The 13144-nt window shown below is 36.0% G+C and overlaps 1 protein-coding gene across 5 annotated transcripts in view; it reads right to left on the reverse strand.

The window, feature by feature from the left end:
• The window catches only part of ITSN1 (intersectin 1), a 300395-nt gene that overhangs the window by 185585 nt on the left and 101666 nt on the right, over positions 1-13144 (reverse strand). For all 5 annotated transcript variants that reach the window (XM_043990543.1, XM_043990544.1, XM_043990542.1 and 2 more), the window contains exons 12-14: positions 8764-9026; positions 7145-7294; positions 6426-6566 (exon numbers count right to left, since the gene is read on the reverse strand). In XM_043990543.1, the coding sequence (XP_043846478.1) occupies positions 6426-6566; positions 7145-7294; positions 8764-9026 (554 nt within the window). The remainder of the gene's footprint in view (positions 1-6425; positions 6567-7144; positions 7295-8763; positions 9027-13144) is intronic.

Consider the following 13144-nt stretch of genomic DNA (forward strand, 5'->3'; position numbering starts at 1 on the left):
TGATAATGTACTGGGTACAATGGGCATGTCAAGAGATGTCACTAGTAGGAAATTAAAAATAATAGTCATTACCCCAAAATTTCTCAACTGTGTATTCAGCAGCAGTTAAGGAAAAATATAACAATGGAAGTACTTCAGAGATGGACCATTTAAGTTCTGAAAAGAGCTTTTACAGACACAATTTCATTTTATTCCTATAAAACAACCTTGTGAGGTAAAACAGGTGAGGTAGGTAATAGAAGTTTTTCAGGCCCATTTAACAGACAATGAAATCAAGGCTAAAAGTGATTAAGTGATGGGCATGGTCAGAGGCAGGATTTGAACCCAATTCTCCTCTTACTAAAAATCTGGAATAACTGCCTCTGAACAAAGCTGATTTATATATCCTGTTTAGAATTTTACTTTCTAAAATATATGTAAAAGCAAATTTTGACATCAATTTTTAAAAACTCTGTTCCACTTCTCTTCTTCCCTCCCTTCCCCCCCCCCCCCCAAGAACTCAAGCAATTCAATGTAAGTTATACATGAGTAGTCATGGAAAACCTCTACATTAGATAGGTTGTGAGAGAAAACAGATAAAAGCAAAACTTCAGATTAAAGAGTTGTCAAAAAAATGTTTCAGTCTGTTTCCAGATACCATCAGTTCTTTCTCTATAGGTGTACTGTAATTTTCATAAGTCCTTCAGAGTTATATTGGATCATTGCGCCTTGCTGAAAATAATCACATGCTTCCCAGCAGATCATCTTTACACTATTGCTGTTATTTTATATACAGTACATTTCTCTCTGCCTCAGTTCATGTGGGTCTTTCCAGGTTTTTCTGATAGCGTTTTGTTCATCATAACTTTTATATAGTACCTTAAACTTGATAAAGAATTTTCTTCACAATAGCCCAGCAGAGTAGGTACCATACATTTTGCCATTGTAGTCAATCATCATAACTATTTCCCTCCATCGATATTTACTCTATTTTCTACCTTATTTTGCCCTATTCCTCCTTGCTGCTGACTGTCCCCTCCCCACTCTCCCCTCCCTTCATTCACCCTTCCTTCCTTATCCTCTTCCCCTCCTACTTTCCTATAGGGTTAAATAGATGACTCCTCCCAAATGGATGTGTATGTTATTCCCTCCTTGAGCCCACTCTGATGAGGTTAAGGACTTTGAGCTAATTCTGTTTTCTTAAATATTTCTTCCTCCTGCCCTCCTCAACTCTCCCTATGAAATGAAGCAATTCAATATATGTCATACATGTGCTGTTATGCAAAACATCTTCACCTTCCTTGAAAGTATTTTGCTTTTTACAGCTCCCTCCCCCAAACTTCCTTTTCTCCTTCCCCTCTTCTCCCACCCACTTTTCCACAGGGCAAAAATATATTACCATACCCACTTGAGTATGTATGTTATTCCCTCTTTGAGCCAATTCTAATGATAATAAGGTTCACTCACTGCCCTATTTGTTCCCCCTCTTCCCCTCCCCTCCATAAGCTTTTTTCTTGTTTCCTTCATGTGAGCTAGCTACCTCTCCCCAGTCTACCCGCCCCCTTCCCCCTCCCCCAGTCTATTCCTCCTACTCCTCAACCCTATTTTAAAGATGTCATCATGGGTTAGCTAGGAGGAAAAAGATAACAGAATGGAATAAAAACTAGAATTTAACAATATGTTGTTTATAAGAAACACTTAAAGAGGAATGAAAGAAGGAAGAAAATAAGCATTTATTAAGTGTCTACAATATCCCTAATGAATATTGGTACAAACATTTTAAATAAAGTGTTAACAAGGACACCAGAACAATATATCACAAAGATCATACCAGGCTCTATTTCTACTAGGTATATAATACTGGTTCTCAATTAGTGAAATTGTAAACCTAAATGACCATATTAATAACAACAACAAAAAAATCATGATTACTTCAAGTGTTAAAAACACTAGAAAGCATAGGAATAAACAGATTTTTCCTTAAAATGGTAAGTATTAGCTATCTAAATGTAAGAGGTAACTTAACTATTCTCAGCAATAAAATGATTAGGACAATCCCAAAGGACTAATGATGAAGGATACTATCCACCTCCAAAGAAAGAACTGATATAGACTGAACACAGACTGAAGAATGCTATTTTGCACTTTCATTTTTTTCTTTTATTCAAGTTTTCTTATAAAAAATGACTAATTATGGTAATGTTTTATATAACAAAATGACTAATTATGGTAATGTTTTACATAATGTGTAACCAATATCTGATTGCTTACTGCCTTGGGGAGGAAGGAGGAGAGAGAAGGAAAGAAGGATAGAATTTGGAACCCCAAACTTTAAATTAAAATGTTTATTATTGTTAAAAAAAATAAATATGAGAGGCAGAATTATCTGCAATGGAACTGTATCAGAAGCCTTTCCAATAAGATCAAGGGTAAAGCAAGGATGTCCACTATCATCATTACTATTTAATATAGTACTAGAAATGCTGGATTTAACAAGAAAAGAAATTGTAGGAATAAGGATGGAATAAGGAGGAAACAAAACTATCACTTTTTATAGATGATGGTTTACAAACCACACTATAGAATCAATTTTAAAAATTGAAACCATTAACATCAGCAAAGTTATAAAATATATAAAATAAACCCACAAAAAATCATAAGTGTTTCAGGGTATTACCAATAAAATCCAGCAGCATAGATCAAATTTAAAATAGCTATGCACAATATAAAATGCTTGGGAGTCTACCTGCCAAGATACATATAGGAACTACATGACCACAATTACAAAACACTCTTTACACAAAAATTCTAAATAACAGGAGGAGTATTAATTACTCATGAGTGGATAGAGCTAATATAATCAAAATGACAATACTAGCTAAATTAATTTACTTCTTCAGTGTCATAGTAATCAAACTACCACAGGATTGTTTTATAGAACTATAAAGGGGGGAATAAAATTTACCTGGAGGAATAAAAAGTCAAAGAATATCAAGATCACTAGTGAAAAAAAGTGGAAAGGAAAGAGGACTAGCAATATCACATCTCCAACTACAATCAAAAGAATTTGGTACTGAAAAATAGAGTTTGATCAGTGCAAGAAATTAGATGCACAATATACAGAAGCAAACAATAACCCATTGCTTCATAAACCTGAAGATCCCAGTCATTGTGTCAAGAATTCACTATTTGACAAAAACTGTTGAGAAAACTAAAAAGCAGATTGGCAGAAACTAATTCTAGACACATGTCTCATACCACAAATCAGATAAGCTCCAAACGGGCACATAATTTAGACATAAAAGGTAACAACAAAAACAAATTAGAGCAGCACAGAAGTTACCTGTAAGATCTAGGGATAAGGGAAGAATTCATGATCAAACAAGAGACAGAATGCTTCACAGAAGGTAAAATAGGTAATTTTGATTAAATAACATTTTTAAATTTGTACTAACAAAACCAACATGGCAAAAATTAGAAAAAAGAAACTGGGGGCAAATATTTGTGGCAACTTTTTCTGTTAAGGGTCTAATTTCTAAGATATATAGGAAACTGGCATTAAATTTAGAAGAATAAGGGCCATTCCCCAATTGATAAATGGTCAAAGGATATGAAGAGACAATTTTCAGAGGAGGAAATTTGAGCTATCATAAATGCTCTATTATCACTAATAACTAGAAAAATGCAAATTAAAATAACTCTGTGGTACTAACTTGGATCCATTGGATTGACAAAGACAATGAAACGGGGAAATGACAAATGCTGGAGGTGCTGTGGGAAAATAAATACTTTAATGCACTTGTTGATGGAGCTGTGAACCGGTCCAGTCATTTTGGAAAGCAATTCAGAACTAGGCTAAAACATTATTAAACTGTGCACTGACCCAGCAATACTGCTGAGAGGACCCAGGAAGATCAAAGAAAGGAAAAGGATCCATATGTACTCAAAAATATTTATGCCAGCTCTTTTTGTGTTGGTAAAAAATTGGAAACTCGAGGAAAGGCTATACATTTTATGGCATATGAAAGTGATGAAATACTGTGTTATAGGAAATGATAAAGAGGATGGTTTGAGAAAAATCTCAGAAAACTATACAAAGTGAACTGCATGCAAAGTGAAGTGAGCAGAATCAGGAAAATAATTTATATAATAACACTAGAAAGATAAATAATTTTGAAAGACTTAGTAACCATAAATCCAGGTCTATGATGAAACATGCTAGTCACCTCTCCTGAGAGAGACATGATAGACTAAAATTACAGACTTATGCACTTTTTGGATGTAACATGAGAATGTTTTTCTTGACAATATAGACTTGTAACAGGTATTGTTTTTCTTGCCTTTCAATGGGTGCAGGAAGGAGAGGGAAAGTGGGAGAGAAAATTTGGAACCAAAAATAAAATAAAAAATAAAGTGAACACTTTCCCCCATAATACATATTCAAGACATTAGGATGAAATAACATAATTTTGCATTTTCATTGATTACTCTTGAATTAGAGTTTCATTCAAAGTAGGATGATAGTAAAAAAAGCCTTTCTATTCAGACATATCTAAACCTTCTGCTTGTTCTATTTTGGACTGTATAAATTCATAAGAATGGATATGGAAAATATTATGTTCTTGGTAGATATGATTATAAAATCTAATTATATTTTCCTGAAGACTGATTTGAGAAATGTTAACAAGTGATTATGCTTTTAAAAATTATACATTTTAAAAAGTCACTTCTCCAAACTCTGCCATAAAAAAACTGGTATAAAAACTCTTTTAACTTTTAGATAAATACATGTATTCCTCTAAAAAGTACCTTTCAAGAGCTTTCTCCCAAGAAATTTCTAATTACTAGCAATAACTTCTTCCATAAATCCTCATAACTCAACTATGCTCTTTAGAAAGAATTCGCATTAGCCCCATTTTAAAGATGCTGGACGATGAGTAAGTATGGGACTTACCCAAGGTAAATATTGGGGTGTTCTGACACTTAGTATGGTGACTCCAAGAACTTGAACATTTCAAATTAAAAAAGAATTTCTAACAGTAAAATACAGGCATGGATATATATAACTCATTTATGAATTTACTCATAAGCCCTAATGAGCAAACAGATCATGGCAACATGCTGATTTATTGCCATATCCACAGGAAGCTTTTCAATTTAAGAAGGCCTTTCCTTTATCTTTTTTTCCTTCTTTTTCCGTGTTTTTTTTTTGTTTGTTTTGGTTTGGTTTTTTGTGGGGCAATGAGGGTTAAGTGATTTTCCCAAGATCATACAGCTAGTAAGTGTCAAGTGTCTAAGGTCAGATTTGAACTCAGATCCTCCTGAATCCAAGGCCTTGGTGTTATCCACAGTGCCACCTAGATGCCCTCAGGCCTTTCCTTTCTTATGATAAACCTCAGGATATCAAGTCAGCTAGAACCATTTAACTAGTGAAGTCTTACTTCCAAGGAAATTCCAGGGCTGCTAAAAGAAGGTCTTTAATAAAAAAGCCCGTTTTTTCTGTGATTGTAGCTTCATGATAGTATCATTACTACCCTGGATATTTCATCTCTATGAACATTCCAACTAGTTAGTAATTGTTTTGACAACAAAAGTACAGGACACTTGTAGGTCTCTTGAAACAAGAGTAAAATATTGGCTTTAAACATGAGATTGATGTGAACCTTGAATCAAAGGAATAGGGAAAGGTTTTGGAGGAGGAGAGTAGCACTAAATGAATATTAACCCTATCCTGCTCAATCATGGGGAGAATTCAAGAAAACACTGGCTCTCTTCCTCTACTAGAAGGTCCTAAACAGAGTTTGTGTAGGGTCAGAATATGGTCTGATTATAATAGTGGGGCATTATCAATTTACGCAGCACCAGATGAGACCACACTTTATGATCATATTTAAATGCAGCAAGGTTACAGTTGTCCTACAATATAATGAAATAGTTTAGGAGATAGGTGCAGTATTACTAGTATTTCATTTAGATAGCCTAGTCAAATTTCAATTAGAATTATTTTAATAATTACAATAGCTGATATTTATTTAATGCTTTAAGGTTTATGAAGTTTACATATATTAAATCTAATTTGATCATTTGATTATTACCTGTAGACCCAAAACACAGGATATCATGTTATCAGTGTACTAGATTATAACAGTTACTATGAGCTATGAAAATGCTGCATCTACATCTATTTAACCATACCATATGGCTGATAAAAAATCAATCAACTAGCCACCCAAGCATTTATTGGTTTAGCCTATATTCCAGGCCACAAATAACTGAGGTTCATTAAGATGAAATGTAAGGCATCAGCTATATGAATTTGATGTCTCCTGGACCACACTTACTCATCATAAACTGGTTCTGAAAAATAAAGTATTCAGTGGTCAGATGGAGCCAGATATTGATTGAAAGTCATGAAATTCAGTTTCTAAGCGGGCAGATTTTCTCACCTGTAATTGCTGCTGCAGGTGGGTGATTTCAGCAATTCTAAGTTCTCTAGATTTGTTTGTACTTTCAATTTCTTGCCTTTGCATAGCTAATCGACATCTGATATCTTGAAGTTTTCCTTCCAGTTGATGTTTTTTATCATTCTTCAACAAAAGACATAGGAAGACAGAATTTTAATAAGAAGTCATTTCAGGTTTCTGGAAATGTAATGATCATGAAATAAAAATATTAAAATCTAATGATTCTAGAAATTACACAAGAAATAATGGTTAAGCTACTGATTAAAGATAGCTTTCCCTCCATGCAATCTGCACTCCTACCAAAGGTGATCTGGTTGAGGTTCCCCATGAATGGTTTTCTGTGCCACTGTCTAGGACTGTCCACCGTTCTAGGAAGACTCTTTCTCCTGACCTACACCTTTTGCAATCCTTATCTTCCTTCAAGCTCAGCAAGTGTCACTTTCTTCAAAAAGTGCTTTCTAATTCACCCAGTTATCACATCCCTCTTCCAAATCACTTTGTATTCATTTCATATACATTCTATATTTACTTATCCATGAGTATATTGCACCTCCCCTGAAGAATATAAGCTCTTCAGTGCTAAATCAATAAATATGTGGTGATTAAATAAAGTAGCACTTGATTTACCAACATAAATTCTGCTACCACTTTTAGGGCTACATCTCAGAACAACTGCGAAAGCATGACAGAATTTCACTTACTAGAGCTTCTAATTCAAATTCCAAAGTCTTTTTCTTTGCCTTCAGAACAACTATATCTTCTTGCTCTTTATTTCTCTGATTCAATAGTTCTTGCCGCCTATTCCGTTCCCACTCAAGTTGACGTTGTCTTTCAAGTTCTCTTTTTGCAGCCTATATTTTAAAAAAATAAAGGAGAAGGGAAGACACAGAGAAACAGAGACCAAGACAGAAAGGGAGGCAGAGAGGGACAAGGAGAGGATGGAAGGAATGGAAAGGGTGAAGGGAGAGGAACAGAAGAAGGAAGGGATAAAAAAGAGGGACAGAGGGGAAGAGGAGAAAAGAGGGAAAGGGGGAAGAAAGAGATTTGTTTTGTTTCCTGTGATGATATGTCATGAATAAACTCCATTTTCAGAGTTGAAGTCATTTTTAGCCAAATGGTCAAACCTGGCTAAAATTTCATATACAAATTTTGTGAAAATGTAGAAAATGCATAAAGATGTAGTATACAATAAGGAAAAAAATAAGCATTTCTCTTTTGAATACTGAATCTACATTCTTTTCCACTGAAAATAAATTTAACATGTATAAAATGTCTTCGTATATATCATATATTTGATACTGAGCAAAAAAAGAGCAACTTTGGACCCTATAACATACAACATTTTTCTTCCTGATGTACTTGACAATAAGGGAAATCTCTTTGCTGTAGTACAAGTTTCCATTTTTGTTGATCTAAAAAACTAAATAATTTATTAAAAGTTTGAAAGATTTGTGAGTCCCTTAACCAAAACTCTATTCTTTTTTTTTTTTTTTTAGTGAGGCAATTGGGGTTAAGTGACTTGCTCAGGGTCACACAGCTAGTAAGTATTAAGTGTCTGAGGCCAGATTTGAACTCAGGTACTCCTGACTCCAGGGCCAGTGCTCTATGCACTGCACCACCTAGCTGCCCCAAAACTCTATTCTTAACTGAAACTATACCTTCTTTCCACACTTGCAAGATTGTTTGTTATTGGCACAGATAATAGCATTACAGATTAAGAGCTAGAAGGGACATCTAGTCCAACATCACACACACACACACACACACACACACACACACACACACACACACAGAGAAATATTCCTATATTTCTTTACTAAAGACCTACTCTGCTGTTTCATCATAGTGTGGAGATGATTCTAGGCTCATAGGTGCTATACAAACTATGGTAGGTCTCCCTAATGTAATTAGAACATAGTCCCAATATAAACTACATTCAGAGAGGCTGACCACTAGAAAATTGACTAGGTAATGAATTCTTTTCGGTTATGGCAGAAAACTACCTACTAAGATATTAAAGGGGTAACATTAACTCTCAGTGGATGAAATAATTTATTCTGAAATTATTAAACTAATAAGGAAAAGGAAATAATAAGAAGGAAATATTAAACTAATAATAAGGAAAAAGGAAATAATAATAATTATAATAATAAGGAATAAGGAAAAAAATGTTGGCTTCATGATTCCAGAAGCTGGTATCAAGAGTGGAATCAGAATCATTTGAGATTTTTTTTTTTTAAATAGGGGGAATATATGGTTGCTAAAAATATTATTTTATCTACACAAACCAAGAAACCTCGATGGGCAATTCAATAGTCACCTCGCGTCTCTCAATTTCTTTCCTCCTCTCTTCTTCCCTCTGACGTTCCAGTTCCCGCTGTTTCTCCAGTTGTTTTTCCAGCTCTACCTGCCTCTTTCGCTCTTGTTCTTGGCGTTCTCGTTCTTTCCTTTCTTGCTCGGCTCGCTCAAGCTGTGCCAGGCGCTCTTGCTCTTTACGCTGCTGTTCTAATAGAGCCTGCCTTCTCTTTTCAAGCTCCAGATTACCTCGTTCAAAATTTTCACGTTTTTTATCTTCAAATGTCACTTTAAATAAAAAACACAGGGCAATGAGGGTTAAGTGACTTGCCCAGGGTCACACGGATAGTAAGTGTCAAGTGTCTGAGGCCATATTTGAACTCAGGTCCTCCTGAATCCAGGGCCAGTGCTTTATCCACAGCACCACCTAGCTGCCCATCTAAGATATATTTTTGAAACATCTAAGTGGAATAGGGCATTGGACTTGAAGTCAAATCCTACCTCAGGAATTAATTGTGTGATCTTAGGCAAGTTATGGACAGCTAGGTGCTGCAGAGACTAGAGTACCAGGTCTGGCATCAGGTAGATATGATTTTAAATCTGGTCTTGGACCCTTACTAATTGTGTGTGACCCTGAGCATTTGTAAAATGAGCTGGAGAAGGAAAAGGCAAGCCACTCCGGTATCTTTGCCAAGAAAACCTCAAATACAGTCATAAAGAATCAGACGTGATTGAAACAACTAAACAACAAGGCAAGTCACTTAAAGTGATTTGTGTCCCAGCCTCAGTTTTTCCATTTGTAAAATAAGGATAATAATAGCACTTACTTCACAGGGCTGTTGTGAGGATTAAATGAGATATGTAAAGTGCTCTATAAAACAAAGGTGCTTAAAAAAAAACTAAGGTGCTATATAAACGTTAGCTAGTATTACTATTTTCTGGTTGCAGATGAAAAAAGTGAGGAGACTAGAAAGACAAAAGAGACCAGAGACAAAATTTAATATTAAATTATTTATATTAAGCAACAAAGGTAGTAATCGTAGTAGTGCTGGGATATGAACCTGAGTCCTCTGACTCATGAGGTTCCACTAACCTCTATCATCTCATCTCTCAACTCCTTAAGCAATTTTTTTCCCCATCCCCAGTGAATTTGCTAGCCTTCTCACCAGTGGCCCGTCGGAACATTTTCATCTCTTTTTAAATATCTCCATAGCATTGCTCTCCCTTTCATGCAAAGCACTTAACACAGTACCTGGCACAAAGTAGGTGCTTAATAATGCTTGTTCCCTCCCCACCTTCCTCCACTCCCCACTCGGCTGAGGACCTCATTTCATACTTGACCAAAACCAGAGGTTGTTTGACAAGAGCTCCTTTCTCCCCCTCTTCTTCATCTCACATCACTCAGACATCTTCCTCCACAATTGCTTCCTTCACCCCATCACATAGGAAGAACTATCCCTTCTCCTTGCCAAGGCAGTGCCCTCAAAGTGCACCCTTAATCCCATTCCTTTCCTTCGTTACCAGCAGGCCGGTCCATTTATTTATTTATCCCCACTTCAAATCTTCAGTCTCTCCCCATCTGTTGGCCAGTTCCCTGATGTCTCTCCCATCCTTAAGAACCTTCACTTAATCTGACCATCTCTGCTAGCCTATCATACTGTGTCTGTCCTCTCTTTCTTGGTTATAATCTTTTAAAATTTTGTCTAAACTAGGTTCCTTCACTTCCTATCTAAACCTTCCACAAACTGCCTTCTGACCACCTAATTCAATGAAAACTACTCTCTCCAAAGTCACCACCAAGGTCTTAATTGTCAGATCTAATGGCCTCTTCTCAATCCTCATCTCTATTGTTGTATTTGCAGTCTGCTGACTACTTCTGGATACTCTCTCGTCAATAGGTTTTCTTGACACTACTCTCTCTTGGTACCCTCTGTCTGATGGCTCATTTTCTGCTGACTCTTCATCCAGATCTCACTCACTGATCATGAATTTCCCTCAAGGCTCTACCCTGGGTCACCTTTTCTTCTCTCTTGGTCATCTCATCAGCCCCGAAGGGTTCAGTTACCATCCCTATGCACATGATTCCCAGATTTATATCTCCAGCTCCAATCTCTCTCCTCAGCTGTTTTTTGGACATCTAAAGCTATATGTGTTCTGAAGGCACCTCAAACTCAACCTATCCAAAACAGAGGTCATCGTATATCCCCCAAACCTTCTCTCCTTCCTAACTTTCCTATTACCATCAAGGGCACCAGTGACACAAGCTTACAACTCTGGCATCATCTGTGAAAACACAGTAGCCTTTTCCCTGCCCAGGGCAATGAGGGTTAAATGACTTGCCCAGGGTCACACAGCTAGCAAGTGTCAAGTGTCTGAGGCTGAATTTGAACTCAGATCCTCCTGAATTCAAGGCCAGTGCTTTATCCACTATGCCACCTAGCTGCCCCCTATAGTAGCCTTCTAATTGCTCTCCCTGACTCAAATCTCTTCCCATTACAATCCATCCTTGATTCTGCTGCCAAAGTGATTTTCTAAAACAGGGATCTGATTCTAGAAAACTGCACTGTTTACCTTGCCCTGAATGTTCCAACTCTTGCCTGGAGAGAGCATTCATGATATATAGAGGTAGGTAGAGCCTTGCTATACTTACTTATTGCCCGTAACCTTTGGTCTCTCCCATTTCTTAAACATAAACTATATTTTCTAATATTTTTTCCATCTTTCTCTGTACCCATTTTTGGATTTATGTTGCCTAGTAGAAAAGTACACTGAACATTATCCAACAAGTAATTGACTACATTTTAACAAACAGGAAAAGATTGGTAACTCATATGAGATTTACATCAGGGTGAGCTGTCTGTGCACAACCATTCAACTACTCAATAAGAGCAATGGTCAGCCTCCAGTCAGAAAATTGAATATAAGAAGATATATATATATATATATATATATATATATATATATAATTGTTATAGCCTCAACCTGACCTATTCAGGGGAGCCATCTGTGTCAAAAATGAGAAGTGTAAATAGGCAAAGATATCATTAGCAAATATTGTGAACTGCTATAAAGCAGAATGCCAAAAGATCTCAGATATCATCTTCTACATCAAATGCTTACTCTCCCTGCTATATGAGCAGATACAGCAGCTAAAGCATACAGCAATTGATAACAAACCCATTTATAAAATACCATAGAAGATCACTTCTGCAAAATTAAAGAAAAGCTATTTTCTGTAATCTTCTCTGATCTCCAATCTTCACAATAAAGGAATTATATACCAGATATCAACATGTAAAATAATATGAAAGAACCTGCATACAAGGTAAAACTTCATGAATTAACGTGGACTAATTTTAATGGAGGTTTTATTCAGTGTGCCCTACTTCTGGAACCCATTACCACGACCACAAGCCAGTTTGTAGGCAGGAAATGCCCATTGCCATGCCTTTGCATGAACACACATCCCACCAATTCTCCAAGAAGTGACACACATGTATTTTATCAAGACAGAGACAGAGAGAAAATATGGAAAAGTAGATTGACTTGGGCAGGATGGAAGACTTACATGATGTACAAAGGCCTAAGTGAGATGACACTGAAGATTGAACCTGACTAGAGGACTGAACAGACTAGAAATGCAAGGACAGGTGAGGAATCCTCTTTTCCCTGAAATTATTTTGGGCAATGGCTTGAGCTTGGTTGTCTCCTTTTTCCTCCCAATGTGAGAAGATTGAGGCTGTGCAACAGTTTTCTCTCAGAGACAGATGCAAAAGAGGAAGGGGAAGAACACAAATGTGAATGAGTGAAAGTCTATATGAGAGAAAAGGCTAGTATAGGAACCTAGCTTATATGAAGATAAACTAAGGGAGAAGAATCATTTAAACAGAGGGAAGAATTGAGTAAAATTTCAGAAAGAAACCAAAGAACATTGTACAAATATTGCAACATGAAGGGAAATGAACCAATATTACCCCCAAGAAGATAAAATCTTATGAATTTCCCAAACATCATGGAATAAGAAAAAGAAGAAATAAAATTCTTAAAATAAGAAACTAGAATGAAATTAGCGTCAGAGTACTCAATGCAAAATTCAAAATCAATGATCAAAATAGAAAAAAATCAAACACAAAAGGAAATAAAATCAATCACAAGCATTTATTGTGCTAAGTGATGAGGATACAAAGACAAGAGTGAAACATATTAAATATATACAATAAGCAAAAAAGAAAATAGCAGGTAGTTTTAAGATGGAAATGCTAACAGGGAGAAAACAGCAAAAGCTTCATTGTAGAAGGTGATATTTGAACTGAATTTTATACAGAGCATCCTATTTATGGGGGAGAGCCAATGCAATTCATAGAAACAAGAGATGGAATGTCATGTGTGAGAAATAGCAAAAAGGA

Source organism: Dromiciops gliroides, chromosome 3 (assembly GCF_019393635.1).
Source record: "Dromiciops gliroides isolate mDroGli1 chromosome 3, mDroGli1.pri, whole genome shotgun sequence".
NCBI lineage: Eukaryota > Metazoa > Chordata > Mammalia > Microbiotheria > Microbiotheriidae > Dromiciops > Dromiciops gliroides.